This window comes from Salmo salar, chromosome ssa24 (genome assembly GCF_905237065.1).
Source record: "Salmo salar chromosome ssa24, Ssal_v3.1, whole genome shotgun sequence".
Lineage (NCBI taxonomy): Eukaryota > Metazoa > Chordata > Actinopteri > Salmoniformes > Salmonidae > Salmo > Salmo salar.
The window spans coordinates 4,533,817-4,551,928 of NC_059465.1; the positions used below are offsets into that span (position 1 = coordinate 4,533,817).

General features: G+C 45.2%; 1 protein-coding gene across 3 annotated transcripts in view; it reads right to left on the minus strand.

Moving 5' to 3' along the window:
* camsap1b (calmodulin regulated spectrin-associated protein 1b) overlaps positions 1 to 18,112 on the minus strand; it is a 47,257-nt gene that overhangs the window by 5,318 nt on the left and 23,827 nt on the right. The window contains exons 4-18 of one of the 3 annotated variants that reach the window (XM_014171184.2): positions 15,583 to 15,744; positions 15,296 to 15,376; positions 14,840 to 14,872; positions 13,091 to 13,232; positions 12,640 to 12,779; positions 12,303 to 12,396; positions 11,428 to 11,569; positions 9,125 to 9,222; positions 8,803 to 8,881; positions 6,349 to 8,683; positions 2,557 to 2,693; positions 1,491 to 1,741; positions 1,059 to 1,161; positions 793 to 905; positions 491 to 609 (exon numbers count right to left, since the gene is read on the minus strand). In XM_014171184.2, coding sequence (XP_014026659.1) covers positions 491 to 609; positions 793 to 905; positions 1,059 to 1,161; positions 1,491 to 1,741; positions 2,557 to 2,693; positions 6,349 to 8,683; positions 8,803 to 8,881; positions 9,125 to 9,222; positions 11,428 to 11,569; positions 12,303 to 12,396; positions 12,640 to 12,779; positions 13,091 to 13,232; positions 14,840 to 14,872; positions 15,296 to 15,376; positions 15,583 to 15,744 — 4,029 coding nt within the window. Of the gene's footprint in view, positions 1 to 490; positions 610 to 792; positions 906 to 1,058; positions 1,162 to 1,490; positions 1,742 to 2,556; positions 2,694 to 6,348; positions 8,684 to 8,802; positions 8,882 to 9,124; positions 9,223 to 11,391; positions 11,570 to 12,302; positions 12,397 to 12,639; positions 12,780 to 13,090; positions 13,233 to 14,839; positions 14,873 to 15,295; positions 15,377 to 15,582; positions 15,745 to 18,112 lie in introns of all 3 variants that reach the window. The other 2 variants (XM_014171182.2, XM_014171183.2) reach the window with 2 other exon arrangements.

Consider the following 18,112-nt stretch of genomic DNA (forward strand, 5'->3'; position numbering starts at 1 on the left):
GCAAGGTGGGACGCTAGCGTCCCACATGTCCAAGAGAGGTTTAAGACAACTGTACCTACCTTATTTTCAATCCATTTGAGTCTAGCAATACAACTTTGAAGTATATCTGTTGCATTGAAGTCCCTAAGGAGCAATTTGATTCTTGAAGTCAGAGCTTGATGACCGTTCAGAATGAAAATATAGTAAATTGAGTGTTGATTATGACTACTGTTGATATAGGATTAAATGGTATAACGGTTAATAACTACTGATAGTGTTAATTCAAGGGGTCTTTATATCAAAACCCTTAAATGGTGCCCCTCAGATTAATTTGGATAGGATAACCAAATTAATGAAATTAGATCAATTATTCCAGTAATGAAATCAGTAAATTATCTTGAATATCCATAGCCAAAAGTCACAACAGTGAGATGATGGCTGACCTGTGTGCGTGTGACCATTTGCTCTGGAGTGCACGTTAATAGCATTTCACAGTTAGGTAAAGCTTTACCTCTAGGAGGGTGTTCTTTTGGGGCTCATTGACCTTGCCAGCCAGGCAGCAGTGAGAAATAGCGTTGAAGATGATGGGCTTATTGGACTTGGAACTGGGCTCCTTGAACAGCTTGGGACCTGAGGACAGAGTGGAACGACAAGTCTTAGCATTAAATGCTAACATTAATAGAGACGAGGAGAACGTGAGCAGAGCAATGGTTTTATGGGAACATTGTAGGGGTGTTATGGGAATATTATTGGAACATTATGGGAAAGACTGTTTCCCAGTATGACAAGAGACTGATTTTCATGTGTACTGACCAGTGTATTCTGCCATGGAGTTGATTGAAGATGCAGTAGAGCCGTTGTCCCAGTCTCTCTCAGTGTTCCGACTGGCGTTCCGACTCAGGCCTGGGAAAAACTCAGACTCACCACTGGCAACGGATAGCAGAGCACACAGAGATGATAAAAAAAAAAAAAAAAAAAAAGAGGTTTAAAAATGGCACAGAGATCGATAACACTGACATCAATTACACCCAAACCAAAATTCTTAAACAAGCACCCACCTACATATTTGGCGCACTTACCGTTGGGATCCTGCTCCTCCAGAGTTAACGCTGTCCGCCTCAGTGGTGGCAGCGGAGGCCAGGGACAGACTGGAGCCTGACTGGGCACTGCTCAGGTTGTCAGCTACCGAGAACCAAAATATAGATTCCATCTTAGTATAGCTAACTCTTCCTATTACACTCCTATCCTCACACACAGAAATGCATGATTGCAAAATCTGCAATATTTTCTCAAAGGGAATTGGGAGACATGAAACTGACCTGGACCAAGGATGTCAACCAATCCTGGTTCCAGAGAACCACAGTGTTAACATGTTTTTTTCCCCCCAGCGCAGCTGAATGAGATGTATTAGTGCAGGACTGGAACAAAAGCCTGCACACACTGTAGCCCTCTGGGACAGGAGTTATTAACCCCTGGCCTAGTCTGATGAACAAAAGTGTGGTGGTTTTTACGTGTAGAAGAAGAGCACTTGGAAGAGAAGGTGTCGCTGGAGGACTCCTCTCTGCTGAACGCAGACTTGGGTCTGTGAGTCTGGTGACTGGGTTTCTTAGGCTTGGTCTTGGGGGTCTTGGGCTTGGCTGGGGTGCCAAGGCCCTGCTCCTCTATCAGCTCCTGCTGCTTCCTCCTCAGGTACTGCTCCTTGATCAGCTCCCTACGGGCCTTCTCCTCCTCCTTCCTCATCCGGTCCTCCTCCGCCTTCCGCCTAGGGGGAGAGACAGACCACAGGCTCAACAACTGCAGCATTTGAACAGACTTAACACGGAAGAGGACGGAGGAGGGACAATATTGCCATTTTCTGTGTTTTTCTATGAACGAACATTTCAAATGTTATTTTTCACATGTACTGAATTCAACAGGTGTAGACCTTACCGTGAAATGGTTACTTAAAAGCCCTTAACTATTTATTGAACTGCTTTGTTGGTTAAGAAAATATTTACAATATAAACTAAAGTAAAAAATAAAATAAAAAGTAACAATAAAGAGGCTATATACATGGGGTACCAGTACCGAGTCAATGTGCGGGGGTACAGGTTAGTCGAGGTAATTTGTACATGTAGGTAGGGGGTCAACGCAAATAGTCCAGGTGGCCATTTGATTAATTGTTCAGCGGTATTATGACTTCGGGGTAGAAGCTGTTAAGGAGCCTTTTGGACCTAGACTTGGTGCTCCGGTACCGCTTGCCTTGCGGTAGCAGAAAGAACAGTCTATGACTTGGGTGACTGGAGTCTGACAATTTTTGGGGCCTTCCTCTGACACTGCCTAGTATATATAGGTCCTGGATAGCAGAAAGCTTGGCCCCAGTGATGTACTGGGCCGTACGCACTACATTTGAGGTGTAAAGAGCAAATACACAGGTGTGCAAAACTTGTGACTATACCGGTAACACACGATTTTGTGGGAGGGTTTTGGTGGTGGTTATTAAGCTTGTGCTTAGACAGTCTTATCCTACCTGAGCATTATGTCTTATCTAGCAGACATCGTTTTGATTTGGTTGTAAAGACGTTATATGTTTGTTACCTGGACTCTTCCCGCTTCTGTTCGGTCTCTGCCTCCAGCTGTAGTTTGCGTAACCGGGCATCCTCAGCCTTCTTCTGCTGCCTTACGAGAAACGCTGCCCTCTTCTTAGCCAGCTCATCCTCCGCCTTCTGTTCATCCTGTAGCACGATACAACACACTTACTAGTAGCATCTTACTCAATTACATTCAATAAAACTTGATTTATGCCACAAACAATTGCCTGTGTCTCTTCCCTCATCTCTTGCTTTATTTATTCAATAAAATGTAGAATTTTATATTATTCCTTCCCGGAAAATATTGTACTCTAAAAATGATATAATACCTTTCCCTGTCCTAGACATTCGCCCCCCCAAAAGATGAGAATATGCCCTATATATTGTCCACTTTATGACACACACACAGTTAGCCGGTAATTGCTGTCTTCTGGCCAATAAAAAAAAAGTATAAAATTGTAGCCGGCCAAAATGTCTGGGAGAAAAACAATCCCCCAATTAGGCTACCTATCATACACCGTGAATCCGTGCTACAGCACCATTCCCGCACTCCTTGCGCGCTGCCTTACTTGCACCTGCTGCTGAGAGAAAAAAACGAGTGAGAGGAGCCTTGGCCCACAATAATTTAGCAACAAAAATTTTTGGGAAATCTGCTCCCAAGAGCCATACTGCATATGATCATGTCTCAATGTAATTCAAGGTATCAAATTGTATTTTCAAATACAATCTATTTTTAGGCTTAGTTATGGTCAATTTGCAGCTTACAAATTTTATAATTGCCCCCGACCATCTGCTGGGACAAAAAAAATAAAAAATAAGAATCGGTCCGTTGCGGAATCCAGTTGCCTACCCCTGGCCTAGGCTACTGTTGTTGAGAAGATGGAGGCCTTTTTCATTGAAGTAAAATGAAAGCTGGAGGGGGAAAAAGTTTGCCTTCAGTGAAAATGCCTATTGTAGTGGACAAAGATGAGAAGAACATTAGCGCAGCCAAATGCAGGCTACTGTGTGCAAATCGCTCTTCAGGTAGAATGCAATTTTGGAACTTTCATTTATCTTCGTATTTACAAGGGTTAAAGCAACAACTAAAAAAATACAATGACTGAAACTTATTGTCAATCTCAGATCGAATGTTAACCTCCCCTTTCATGTAAGAAAGTCATGACCATCATGCCTTTAGGGAAATAGGAAAAAAAAAAGTAAAACGGCAAGTTTGTCAATTCCAGTTCCCTTGCTTAGGTTGTCCTGGGTCCTCCCCGAGACCATTTTTATGTAGAACTGAGAAGCTCAGTTCTGGTGACTTAAAAAAAATACATTCTACTCAAAATGAATTTAAATAAAATTACGCTGACACCATCTAAAATATAATTTCCACCACTAGCAATGTGCCCAATAACATATCGGTAAAAAGTATTTTAAAAAGGTCCAGTGCAGTCAAAATACATCATATTGTACAACCACTGATAAAACGAGCACTGTAAAATAGTTCAGCTATTTTTGTCAATTTTAATGGAAAACTATTACAACAAGGTACTTCAATTGTTACCCAGAAATTATTTGATATTGCAATTAAACAGCTGCATTGGGCATTTAAAACAATTTTTACATATTGGACCATGTATATAATGGCAGGCAGCCTAGTGGTAAGAGCGTTGGGCCAGTAACCAAAAGGTTGCTGGATCAAATCCCCGAGCTGACAAGGTAAAAATCTGTCATTCTGCCCCTGAACAAGGCAGTTAACCCACTGTTCCTAGGCCGTCACTGTAAATAAGAATTTGTTCTTAAATGACTTGCCTAGTTAAATAAAAGGTTAAATTAAATAAAAATAACCTATGAATGGTCGATATTCTTAGATGCGCTATTAGCAATAGGCATCATCGTCTGTAGCCCAACTGATGCAACATAGTGGCTATACAATTAGCATAGGCTGAATCATGGGATTTGTCCATCTGAATCATGGGATTTGTCCATCTACATTTACCCCATCCTGATTGTTAATTATTTTATTATAAATATACAAATAATTATTCATTTGATAAAAAAAAAATTCTATAATGAAAGTATGCCATTGCCCTTTTAAGATGCCATTGCCCCCATTGATCTCTGTGTTGCGCAGCTGCGCCTAAACCATGCTTGAAACTCCAGTTGTAATTGCATTTGTAAAACGATGGAACTTGCACAACTGAAGTAGAGAAATAAACATGGTAGCAATGGAAAAACTGGGATCCCCCTCTCTTAACAAAGGCCAAAAAATTGGTACGGCAGGCTTCTGGGTTAATCGAGCAGTGTGTTAAGAAGCAACGCGGCTTGGCAGGTCATGTTTCGACATTCGCCTCTCCCGAGTTGCAGCGATGAGATAAGATCGTAACTAGCAATTGATATCCTGAAATTGGGGAGAAAAATGGGGGGAAATTACAAAGAAAAAATTCATAACAATAAAACGAATATATAAACAAATGTGTTTTCCAACGATTGCGTTAAGAACTTTTGTGCATTGACTGCTTGTCAGAATACATGTTTCCCTCCCTATGGCTCTCAACTTGAAAGCACCTAGAGAATAATATTTCTCGCATAGAACACATCAACCCGACTAGGTAATAAATATGTAAACTATTCTACTATAGGGTTGTCTGATTTTGTTTTAACATTACAGGGCAAAAATAGTTGCACTGGAAAGTTGCATCCTGGGTGAATGTATAATCATTGGTTTGATCATTATTATTGTATATCACTTATTATAAACTGGGTGGTTCGAGCCCCGACTGCTGATTGGCTGAAAACTGTGGTATATCAAACCATATACCATGGGTATGACAAAACATTTATTTTTACTGCTCCAATTACGTTGGTAACCAGTTTATAATAGCATTAAGGCACCTCGGGGGTTTGTGATATATTGCCAATATATATCACTGCCTGTGTCCAGGCACTCCGTGTTGCGTCGTGCTTAAGAACAGCCCTTAGCTGTGGTATATTGGCCATATACCACACCCCCTCAGGCCTTATTGCTTAATTTTTGTAGGCGTATTAATCTAAACCAGTAATTTAAATATGCAAACATGTTTTGTTTCATTCTGTTGAGACATTTTCATTGGCTAAATTATGCTATGCTTTAGCTACTGCAGGTCTATGATATGAAGGCAGTGCGCACCGGCAATCCAACGGAGTCCGACAGTTGAACTTGAGGTTAGGAATGTTTTAGGCCTACCAGATTTACTCCTATAATCTAACAATATAATGTTCATCTTTATAAAAAATATTCTGATAAAAAAAATGAACTAATTAGCCTCCTTCTGTACGTCTTTATCTCTATTGCAGACACTGTAGCCTATCTGACAAGGATAAAGAAATGAACGTTGGTGTCGTAGCATGCCGCAAGCATATCTCTCTGGAACTAGGCCTAAGCTTTTCTTCCTTTATACATTTTAAATATTAATATCATACAGTGGACCGCTAAGCCAATAGGCCGCATGCAATGCCCTGATCCATTTAGTGCTCAAATCTCAGACAGCTGAACAATTATTATTTTAGAAAAGTAAAAAACAATAGGCTACAGCGTTTTGTATATGATACACATCGAAACACAGAAAAGCCTAGTGTTTTTGTAATTTGTTATAGGCTGTTTTTAAGGACACGTAAATATGGATCATTTGGCCAAGTAAGAGTTTTCGTTCTCTCTCTACTCTCAGATCTGAACGCATATGGATGTCCGGTAAATTTCTAAAATGTCCGGTAAATTAAAATCTTCCCAGTCACATTGTCCAGCGGCAAATTTTTGACAGAAAACCACACACACACACACCTTGAAGAAGAATCCCAGGCCAGACTTCTGTTCTCCGTCTTCCCCATCCATGGTGCTGTTTTGACCACAGCCTCCCTCCATCTCCTCTGGGTCCTTCAGGTCTGACAGGTCCACCTCTATCAGGGGGGCTTTGCTCCATGACACCTCCTCCAAAGGGACGTTCTCCTTCCCCGAGCTGTCCGAGGAATTCAGCTCCCCCTCCCTCAAGGTACTGGACAGGCACTCAAAGGACACTTCTGGGGTGACATTTACCGGGTCGATACGGGCCACTGTGCGCAGGTTAGCCTCATCGTTGAGCCTAAAGGTGGCACTCCGTCCAGGCTTGTCCTGCACACCGATTGTCTCTCCTCCAACAGAGGGGGTTCTGGTGTCAGGGGGGTCTGCCCTGGGGGACCTGCCCCCGGGGAACTGCCTCAAGTGGGGCAGGTTCTCCAGGCTGTGGGTGGGGGTGATTGCCCTGCTGGAGGTAAGGCCCTGCCGCCCGTGCTCCTTGACCAGCTTCAGCTCAGACGGCTTGGACCTTGGGCCTCTGGCCGAGGTCAGCTTGGGGGGTTTCCTGGTTGGTGCGGTACCTGTGGTTGGTGCACCGCTGCCCATCTCCACAAAGTGGATGGCAGATTGGGCCTTTGGTTCAGAGCCGCTGGTCTTGTCGTTGGGAGGAGGTGGGCCGGGAGGGGACTGTACATTCTGTTTCATCAGTAGGTCCTGCTGGAGGGACAGCTGCATCATCTGCTGCTGGATGCTGCCGATGGCGTCATTCAGCATCTCAATGGAGCGGTTACATTCGTTCAGGTCCAGTTCTTCGTCCAGCAGCAGACCGGGGCTACCGCTGCACTTCCTTTCCACCGTCTCTAAGGCATCTGGGACTGGCGAGGTGGCAGACTCTGTCTCTTTGGCCCCTCTCAGTGCGTCCAGGCACGAGTCATCTTTCGAGCTCCCCCCTTTGTCCCCGTTGAGCTCCTCTTTGGAGTAGTAGTCTGGTTTGAGCGGGTGGGGCAGGGTGTCGCTCTTGCCCTTCTTGACGATGTGCAGAAAGGCAGCCTTGCCCAGCTTCTGCCTATGTCTGGCTGACAGCACCTCCATCTTCTTCTTCTGGTGCTCGATGGCCTTCCTCTTCTCCTCCAGCTGCATGTGGAGCTGGACCAGCTCAGAAGCCAGCAAGTTGGTGCCACCCTCCCCCCGCCCCCCCTGAGGCGAGGAGGGGCTCTGGTCCCTCTTCAGCCTCCAGGAGGTGGGCAGAGAGAGGGGCCCGCTGCACTCGGAGCCATCTGGAGTGGTCCTTTGGGAGCTGGATGTGCTGGGTCGCAGGTCATGGTTGCTGCCAAAGCGCTGCTGTGCCTTTCGTTCAGCGAAGCTGGTCATGCGTACGCTGCCGCTGGCCAGGCTGCTGGCCTGGGAGTGGGTGCTGAGACAGGGGCTGGAGCGTCCACTACCACCATCATCCCCTTTATCCTTGTCCTCTTTCTCCTTCAGGTCCTCGTGCAGCTTGGCTGACTCTTCCTCCTCGTTGAAGGCCTTCCTAGGCCTGGTTGGGTCCTTGGTGGTGAGAGCTTCATCCAGGTCCTCCTCATCAGCCTCTTCCAGGTCTGGCTCCAGGTCCTGACCAGGATTCTGGTTGTCACTGTCAGAGTGGAGGTAGAAGCCCCCAGGTGGCTCTCTGGAGGAGGGGTCCACACTACTGGAGACCAGGTTTTTGCATGCTCCTTGTCCCTGGGGTGGCCCAGCCACTGAAGCTTCAGCAGACACGGCAAACTCCCCACTAGAAGTGGGAGTAGATGTCCGATTTAGGCTGGTGGGGATTTTCCTCCTGGCCGACGCCACGAGTCCAGGCACCCCCTCTACTCTCCGGATAGACCCCGCTCCCCACGATCGACCCACCTCTCCACTCTCCTCCTCCTTATTCAGGCATACAGACTTCTCTTTTGCCGATTTCAACACAGCAGGCATCAGTGGTTCTAAGTAAAAGCTGTCCTTGGGCCTGGCCCCAGCAGGTGGCTGCATCGCCTCTTCCTGACTGGGGAGAGCTGTTGACGCATCAGTCCTCATCACCGACACAAGCTGCTCCTCCTCCATGTTGACGTTTCCCAGCAGGCCGTGGCCGTTGACTCGGCGGGGTGCAGGGCTGACTGGGGCACGGCCTACCTGGGCGGGTCCGATCAGGGTGTGGCCCTGGGGGGTGAGAACCTGGTGTTTGGGGGTGAGGTTGGCTACGTTAGAGGCCAGGCTGTCTTTACTGATGGAGCGGGCCAGACTCACACTGTCCCCAGAGGCTATATCAGCGTCGCTGTCGGTGGCTGAGATACCAAATGTGTACGGGTTGAGAGTTGACATTGGCCTGGGGGGGGGAAAATGGTTTCAGGTTTTCTGGAGTTAAAATACAATAAAATCGGAGATTCCTGATTCTGATACACATATGCATTATTAATTAAGAAAGGTGTTATGGTCATACTATACCTCTGTCTCTTGTCAGGCCAGGCCTGCACTGAGCCTCGTGGCTGTCTGTTCTCCAAGGAGTTGGAGCGGTTTCTAATTCCTAGACCCACACAGACAAAACATTGACCATACAGCTACCTATAAGACACAATAGAAAAGCCATCTCTGATATTGAAATGTGCACTGTAGTATTATTCCACTACAACAAAAGCTACACAACTAGAGAAAAACCATCAGTATAACCAAAGTATAAATGTAATTTCTAAAATGTGCCTATGGGTGGTTTTGGATAGTCTTCTATGGTAAATGGTAACTGTGGTGTTGTGTAGTGTGGTACCCTCACCTGATCCATCCTCTCCCTGTTGCTGCTTCTGTTGTCTCTGCCTCAGAGGGAGGAGTGGGTGGGAGGTGCTGAAGGCTGCAGCAGGACCTCCTTTAGTACTGTGAATCACACGCACACAAACCATTTTCGATTACCTACCTAGTCAGTCTTTGGATGTTGTCTGCTGCTGTACAGCTAAAATTCTATTTTTGTAGGATTACAGCGCATTCAGATCTCTTGACATTTTCCACATTTTGTTATGTTACAGACTTATTCTAAAATGGATTAAATATTAATTTTTTCTCATCAATTTACACACAATACACCATAATGACAAATCGAAAAAACAGAAATACCTTATTTCCATAAGTATTCAGACCCTTTGCTATGAGACTCGAAATTGAGCTCAGGTGCATCCTGTTTCCATTGATCATCCTTGAGATGTTTCTACAACGTAATTGGAGTCCACCTGTGGTAAATTCAATTGATTGGACATGATTTAGAGCTGGCCGCCTGGCCAAACTGAGCAATCGGGGGAGAAGAGCCTTGGTCAGGGAGGTGACCAAGAACCCGATGGTCTCTGACAGAGCTCTTCTGTGGAGATGGGAAAATCTTCCAGAAGGACAACCATCTCCGCAGCACTCCACCAATCAGGCACTTATGGTAGAGTGGCCAGACGGAAGCCAATGAATGGAGCAAAGTACAGAGAGATCCTTAAAGAAAACCTTCTCCAGAGCGCTCGGGACCTCAGATTGGGGTGAAGGTTCACCTTCCATCAGGACAACGACCCGAAGCACACAGCCAAGACAACGCAGGAGTGGCTTTGGGACAAGTCTCTGAATGTCCTTGAGTGACCCAGCCAGAGCCCAGACTTGAACCCAATCTAATATCTCTGGAGAGACCTGAAAATACCTGTGCATGCAGTGATGCTCCCCATCCAGAGAGGAATGGGAGAAACTCCCCAAATATAGGTGTGCCAAGCTTGTAGCGTCACACCCAAGAATACTTGAGGCTGTAATCGCTGACAAAGGTGCTTCAACAAAGTACTGAGTAAAGGGTCTGAATACTTATGTAAATGTGATTTCAGTTTTTTATTTGTAATTATTTGCAAACATTTCTAAACCTGTTTTTTGCTTTGTCATTATGGGGTATTGTGTGTAGATTGATTAAATGTTTTTTTTCCTCAATTTAGAATAAGGCTGTAATATAACAAAATGTGGAAAAAGTCAAGGGGTCTGAATACTTTCCAAAGGCACTGTATATCCTTTCCTAGACTATGTGAATTCATTGAGGCCTTACGTGATTCATTCAGGTCTTAAGTACACAGACAGTTTATGGGATTAGCCCCTCTTACACCTTCGGTAAAGCAGATTGACCCACATTCCCTAGAACATTTAAATCGGTTTAGCCGTCTCTTATTGCTTGCATTTTTAAAGGTCCAATGCAATGGTTTTATCTAAATATCAAATCATTTCTGGGTAACAATTAAGTACCTTACTGTGATTGTTTTTTTAAATGGTCAAAAGATGTCTTAAAGTGCAATTTCTTAGGCAAAAATGTTGCTAGGACTGTCTGGGGGTGGTCTGAATGGGGAGGGGAAAACTTCAAATTAGCTGTTATTAGCAGAGGGGTTTGGAACACTTATTGGTCTATCAACTAATTTACTACATGGTGATGTCACCAGGTAGGCCAAAACTCCATCCCACCAAAACAGGCTGAAATTTCAGGCTGTCTTTTCAAACAGTTCTTACACTAAAAGGGCATTATCATAACTTTCACAGTATTATTCCAACCTCAGTGTAGAAACATATATAAAACACAGGAAAATTATTTATTTGACAGCACTGGGCCTTTAAGAATGAGTGAAAGTGAGTACTAAAAGTAAACAGGCATCAGGAAGAGACACCCCATAACCACCCACCCTCCACACGGATAAACAACCCAGTCAGTTAGTTGACACTATGGTTGTTGTTTATCCCGACCTACTGTCCCTTTAATCCCATTAATTAATCCTAATCTTTTACCCTCCCACTGATCAACCAACAAACACGATACACAATGTTCACGCAACATGTTTTCTTCAAGGCTGGAATGAATGTGGAACATAAATTAACTAATATCGATAAACACAGTGGAGGAGAAAGTGAGGGCAAAAATTGGAAGGGCCAGCAAATGCATGTGAAAGGTGAGAGGAAACAATGTAATATTTTCCAAGATCTCTATATGGGAAACACAGGTTGATGAAATATGAAATGAGAAGGGTGGAGAAAGAGGAAGGAGAGACTTACAGAGGGTCAGAGTCTTCAGCAGGGTGCAGGAAGTACCTGTTGGAGACATCAGGGCTGCTCTGGGCAGAGACGGACAGAGAGGCCTCGGTGATGCCAGGGGTCACCTGGAAGCTACGCTTGGTGGCGTTGGAGATGGGCACTGAGGGGCGGGCACTCTTCGGCTGAGCCATGGCTCGGGCTGTTGTGAGAGGGGTGAGGCATCAATCAAAACAGAGGTGGGTGGGTAAGGAGTGGAGAATAATGTAAATTGTCTCATTGAACTGCAGCTGCTCATTTTTCATTCCCAGTCAAGTTCTGTCTAAATGTTTTCTGTTAAGATCAGCAAAATCTGCAAGTCATCATACATAACAGACGATTGAAAATTGCAAGGGGATTACCTACAAATGTGCAATGAAAAGTGGGAACTACAGTAAAAAAAATTAAAAGACAAGTGACACTTCAGTTTAACCAAATCATTTTCTATAAGTAAGAAACCATTAATACTGTTCTACCTCGTCTTACAGGTTCAACAGCTTTAGTTGATCCACCCAGTTGGCGCTACCCTCCCTGCTCACACAAATAAAACATACTGCACAATACATCACTATATCTCAACTAGCTTTGGCGGTACACCGTATACTGGGGTATTTTGAAATACCGATGGTATGATTCTCAATATCGTCAAAACGTAATTATATAGGATTTGGGGCCCCCTGAAGCTCAGGGGGTACGTGCTACGCCACTGATTAAAAATATAGGTTCACCATCTAAGATGTGCCAAATAAATGATCTCAGGCTCAGTGCTCCAGCTATGCATTTGGCTTGCTAACTTGCTAGCTAAGTAGCTACCATGCAAGATCAAGCTTATTGGTTACAGCAGACACACCCACCCAATCCCCAACTGAACCAGATGAAGAGCAGATGATGCTCACCATCTTTGAACTCCTCAGTCCTGGGTTGGACAAACTCTGGCTTGACCGTCTCAAACCACCAGAAGAACTCCGCAATGAACACCATCACATTGTGCTGCAGGGAGAGAATAGGGACCATGTTAGACAACAGACATAAAACCTAACGCCCTGGCAGCTAGCTATCTGTGGCTAACTTAGCATCGCACAATGACATTGCCTTTCCCCGTGAGAGACTAAGTACTGTCGCCCTAACAACCAATATTTTGTGGGCTAGCAGAGTACTGCTGTATGGTATCAAATCCCAGAAGTAGTTTGGTACGTGCAACAGCTCATAAACGCTAATATATGGAATATTTACCTTGAGCACCAGTGGAGAGTAGAGCATATCTTCTATCGTTAGGTAAAAGCTCTTGTTGAGATACTCGTTGGCAAACTCCTTGAGCAGCTGGATGTTATACAGACTGTCAGCTATGGAGGTCACCTCCTTCAGGCATATATCTGATAGGAGACACACAGGTCAAAAAGGTCAGGATGGCGCTGAAAGACCTGCTGCTAAGATATCACATAGAAGGAGCACAGGATTACACAACTCGGCTTACTACAGTAAGAGAGCAACACTAGTTTGCCATAGTCTATTTCAATTATAAATCAGATGAAAGACATTCGTGATTGCTTAGTTCAGTCAAGGCCTTCTAACTAGGCCTAACCAGGGAAACAAATTGCATAGGCTTCCTCTGACCAACAAAGTAATTCAGCATATCTAAATGATTAGCCTAAGTTTGTTGAGTGGGATGGCGTCCATGTCCTACCGTCAAGCTTCATGAGGTTGGGGCAGTAGTAGTGGACCACGGTGAGGAGTGCGGCTCCATCACACACATCCCTCATCAGGTCCTCCAGTAGGGGGAAGAAGGGCAACTGGCGCCCTGACGTGTGCTCCCTGCGGTACCGCACCTGACCACCAGGGGGAGGGAGAGAGTCAGCCCATCTCTATGGCTTGAGCCCCTCTGAGTTATTATAGTCCTACCATACAGCCTAGGGCTTATTCAGTGGACGGCAATGTTTATAAGGTTGCAGATAGAAATATAGTGACAAGAGTAGATTGTCATTACATTTCTAAGGCAGACACGGTTCCCTATTGAATAAAACAGAATCATGTCCGGTCTAGACAATGCATTTCTATCGGAATTCATTCAGTGGCACTCCCTGAATAAGCCCCAATCGGTCTGTGTGAGGGTGGAGATGTCCTTCATAGAGCAGTGACATGGAGCTATGGTTGGTCTGCCACCAACCCTCACAAACCACTCTGTGAATGCGGTGTCACTGTCCCCACAGTCAAACCAGGCCACTAGCATACAGAAGAGGGTCACATGGGAATCACTGGCCCACTTCTGCTGGCTAACTGTGTGGTGTAAAAACAAAAACCTGAGCTAGCCTATTGTATTCATCAATGCTGTAGTCTAATGGCCAGGACTAGCTGAACAGCCTGAACCACATTACTACATTAACTTAATGATTAGTCAAACTAAACTCCAACCATCAACCAAATACAAGAACTACAGACTGAATTTGTGATAAGGGATACTGAATGGATCACAATCCATAGGCCTCCCAGTCTAATCACAACTTGGCCACAGTAGTAGTAAATAAAACAACCCATCCTGCAATCTGAATATACAAATCTTCAGGGTGGGGGGGTGGAGGCTAATTATTCAAGTGTAACTAACATAAAACACACTAATCTTTAATTGGGAAGTAGCCAACTCTACATGGCTAGGCCTAACTAGAGTGACAAGTCAGAGAAAAAGATTACTAGAAGGTTCCAGATCTCTAGGGAGGCAGGGACATCTACAGTAAGGAGGACTACTGTAGGTGTACTACCACTGTGGCGAGCTCCAGCTCCTCTGGCTCCAGCATGCAGTGGGCCAGGGCGTGCATGAAATCAGACTGAGTCGCACAGACAGCAGTGTAAGAAGGAGACCGTGGGCAGAGCAGAGAGACACCGTGAGAGGCCAGGAAGAGACCACATGGGTACAGCAGACAGAGGCAGCATAGGAGGGGTGGGCATGGTAAAGGTTGTGGGCACAGGTGGAAATGGCATCAATATCTCAGCACATGAGCAAAGGAAAGCAAGGGCTGAGCGATGGATACATGGCTCTCTCTCACTCAAGACACTTACACATTTTCTGTTTTTCCACACACACACACACACACACACACACACACACACACCATCTTTCTCTCTTGTCCACACGCCATTATGACTCCACAGTTTGCAGCAGCTTGAAATGAAAGGCAAAAAACATTGTTCACCCAAAATAAACATTGACACCAAATATCCAAAACCATCGGACTAGACAAGTGTGTGACATTCTCAACTAAAAAAAATGGAATAACCCGAAACACCAGCCTTCTCCCACTGGCTGGCTGACTCACTGGCTACAAGCAGCACAGAATGGGCTTGGATGAGCCATGGTGGGGTGGTGTGGTGCATGTGCACATAGACACAGAACTATGCGTGCAAAAGGGAGGAGAGGGGGGACTATTAGCAGCCAACTTACAGGTACTAGTTTCCAATACCATTTGGAGGGAGACTATCCAAGTAGCAGGAGAGAGGGGAGGGGGGGGGGAGGAGACAGACAGACAGGAAGAATAGGAGCAGAAAGGTCAAAGGTCAGACAGGATTGGATCTGCTTCCGGGTTAAGGGGTAAGAGAACAGAGGTCAATCAGGGTTCAACCCCAAATGGCAGGAGATGAAGAGCTACGTTAACTTGGACGAGGTTTTTCTTGAAAAAGAGATATGTCAATGAGACTAACCTGCATAAATACAAATAAATTGGTTTTACAACAGCAATTATTCTTGTAATGTGTCCTGGATGTATAGACTGCAGTCTAGAGACTGATGGTGCATCAAGAGCAGCAAGCTCCATGGGGGCCATTTTGGCTCTAGCGCTTCAGTTTCCTCATCTTCTATCTATGGCAGTGCCATGAGAGCACTGTGCTGCTCCAGCCTTACCTTCTGGTGATTGGGAGACTCCAGCGGGTGATGCTTGACTTTAAGCTCTCTCTCTGTGATCTCCCTCATCTTCAGGTTCACCTGCAACAAAAGCAACATTCACTCTTAGTTCTTAAAGTGCTATTTTCTGAACGTCTCTAGGTAATAATTGCTAATAGACAACTAAAATAATAACCTGTATGTTAACACACACACAGACAGACACCTCCACTCTTATAATATTGTGTGTGTGTGTGTGTGTGTGTGTGTGTGTGTGAAAATACATGTTTGTGTATTCCCCACCATACCTTGTTGATCCAGAATACCATGGCGTCCTCCAGGTCAAAGGGCAGCTCCTTGGAGGCGCTGAAGGTGGAGAAGCGTTTAACACAGGCCACCACCTTCTCTATGCTGATCATCTCCACCGTGTAGGCCATCATCAGGGCATCAACCATCGGCATGTGGGCACTCTGGAGGAAGGAAACGATGGCACAGATTAGATCAGAAAACACACACACACACTGTGTAAAGGTAGGTCATCGTAGGGGCATGTGGGAACTCTGGTAGATGGAGGGGGAGCGAGGGATACATAGGTCTAGGTCAGTTCCGAAAACACCAGGTTATTGATCAATCATGGGATAGGTCAGTTCAGAAAACAGTAGGGTATTGATCAATCATGGGTATGTTGGCATTGTGTGGGGGCAGGACGAGCCAGAACAACAATCACGTCAAAATCAGGGCATCGACTGTGGGCACAGGGCACTCTGTGAGAGGGGACAGGGATGGCAAAGAGCAGGTCCATCACGGCAAAGATTATGGGCATGGATGGGTGGGTGGAGGGGCAGAGACACAGAAAAACAAAAATCAGGGGTATGTGGGGACATGGGCACATAAGTCTAATTAAAAAGACATGCTCCAGATATTTTAACCTCCCACTTTGGGATGGATGTGTCAATGTGGTTCATACAGTGCCATCGGAAAGTATTCAGACCCCTTACATTTTTCCACATTTTGTTCGGTTACACACCCCAATCTACACACAATACCACAAAGCAAAAACAGGTTTAGAAATGTTTGTTCATTTATAAAAAATATACTGAAATATCACATTTACATACAGTACCATTCAAAAACTTCAGACAGACCTACTCATTCCAGGGAATAATAGCGAAGGCATCAAAACTATGAAATAGCACATATGGAATCACGTAGTAACCAAAACGTGTTAAATCTAAATATATTTTATATTTGAGATTCTTCAAAGTAGCCACCCTTTGCCTTGATGACAGCTTTGCACACTTTTGACATTCAAATCAACCAGCTTTACCTGGAATGCTTTACCAACAGTCTTAAAGGAGTTCCCACATATGCTGAGCACTTGTTGGCTGCTTTTCCTTCACTCTGCGGTCCCAACTCATCCCAAACCATCTCAATTGGGTTGAGGTTAGGTGATTGTGGAGGCCAGGTCATCTGATGCAGCACTCCATCACTCTCCGTCTTGGTCAAATAGCCCATACACAGCCTGGAGGTGTGTTGGGTCATTGTCCTGTTGAAAAACAAATGATTGTCCCACTAAGCCCAAACAAGATGTGATGGTTCATCGCTGCAGAATGCTGTTGTAGCCATGCTGGTTAAGTGTGTCTTGAATTCTAAATGAATCACTGACAGCTTCACCAGAAAAACACCCTCACACCATCACACCTCCTCCTACATGCTTCACGGTGGGAAACGCACATTCGGAGATCATCCGTTCACCTACTCTGCGTCTCAAAGACACAGCGGTTGGAACCAACAATCTTACATTTGGACTCATCAGACCAAAGGACAGATTTCACCGGTCTAATGTCCATTGCGCTTCTTCTTATTGGTGTCCTTTAGTAGTGTGTGTTATTTAATAGTTGTATGTCTTCACTATTATTCTACTATGTAAAAAAAGAAAAACTCTGGAATGAGTAGGTGTCCAAACTTATGACTGGTACTGTAAGTATTCAGACCCTTTACTCAGTACTTTGTTGAAGCACCTTTGGCAGAGATTACAGCCGAGTCTTCTTGGGTATGATGATACAAGCTTGGCACACCTGTATTTGGGGAGTTTCTCCCATTCCTCTCTGCAGACCATCTCAAGCTCTGTCAGGATGGATGGGGAGCGTCGCTGCACAGCTATTTTCAAGTCTCTCCAGAGATGTTCAGGCTCTGGCTGGGCCACTCAAGGACATTCAGAGACTTGTCCCGAAGCCATGCCTGCATTACCTTGGCTGTGTGCTTGGGGTCATTGTCCTGATTGAAGGTAAACCATCGCCCCTGTCTGAGGTCCTAAGTGCTCTGGTGTAGGTTTCCATCAAGGATCTCTGTACTTTGCTCTGTTCATCTTTCCCTCGATCCCGACTAGTCACCATGCTTCACCATAGGGATGGTATTGGCCAGGTGATGAGCAGTGCCTGGTTTCCTCCAGACATGACGCTTGGCTTTCAGGCCAAAGAGTTCAATCTTGGTTTCATTAGACCAGAGAATAATGTTTCTCATGGCCAGAGTCCTTTAGGTGCCTTTTGGCAAACTCAAAGCGGGCTGTCATGTGCCTTTTCTCAGAGCGGCTTCCGTCTGGCCACTCTACCATAAAGGCTTGATTGGTAGAGTGCTGCAGAGATGGTTGTCCTTCTGGAAGTTTCTCCCATCTCCACAGAGGAACTCTGGAGCTCTGTCAGAGTGACCATCGGGTTCTTGGGCCATTCTCCCCCGATTGCTCAGTTTTGCCAGGCAGCCAGCTCTAGAAAGAGTCTTGGTGGTTCCAAACTTCTTCCATTTAAGAATGATGGAGGCCACGGTGTTCTTTGGGACCTT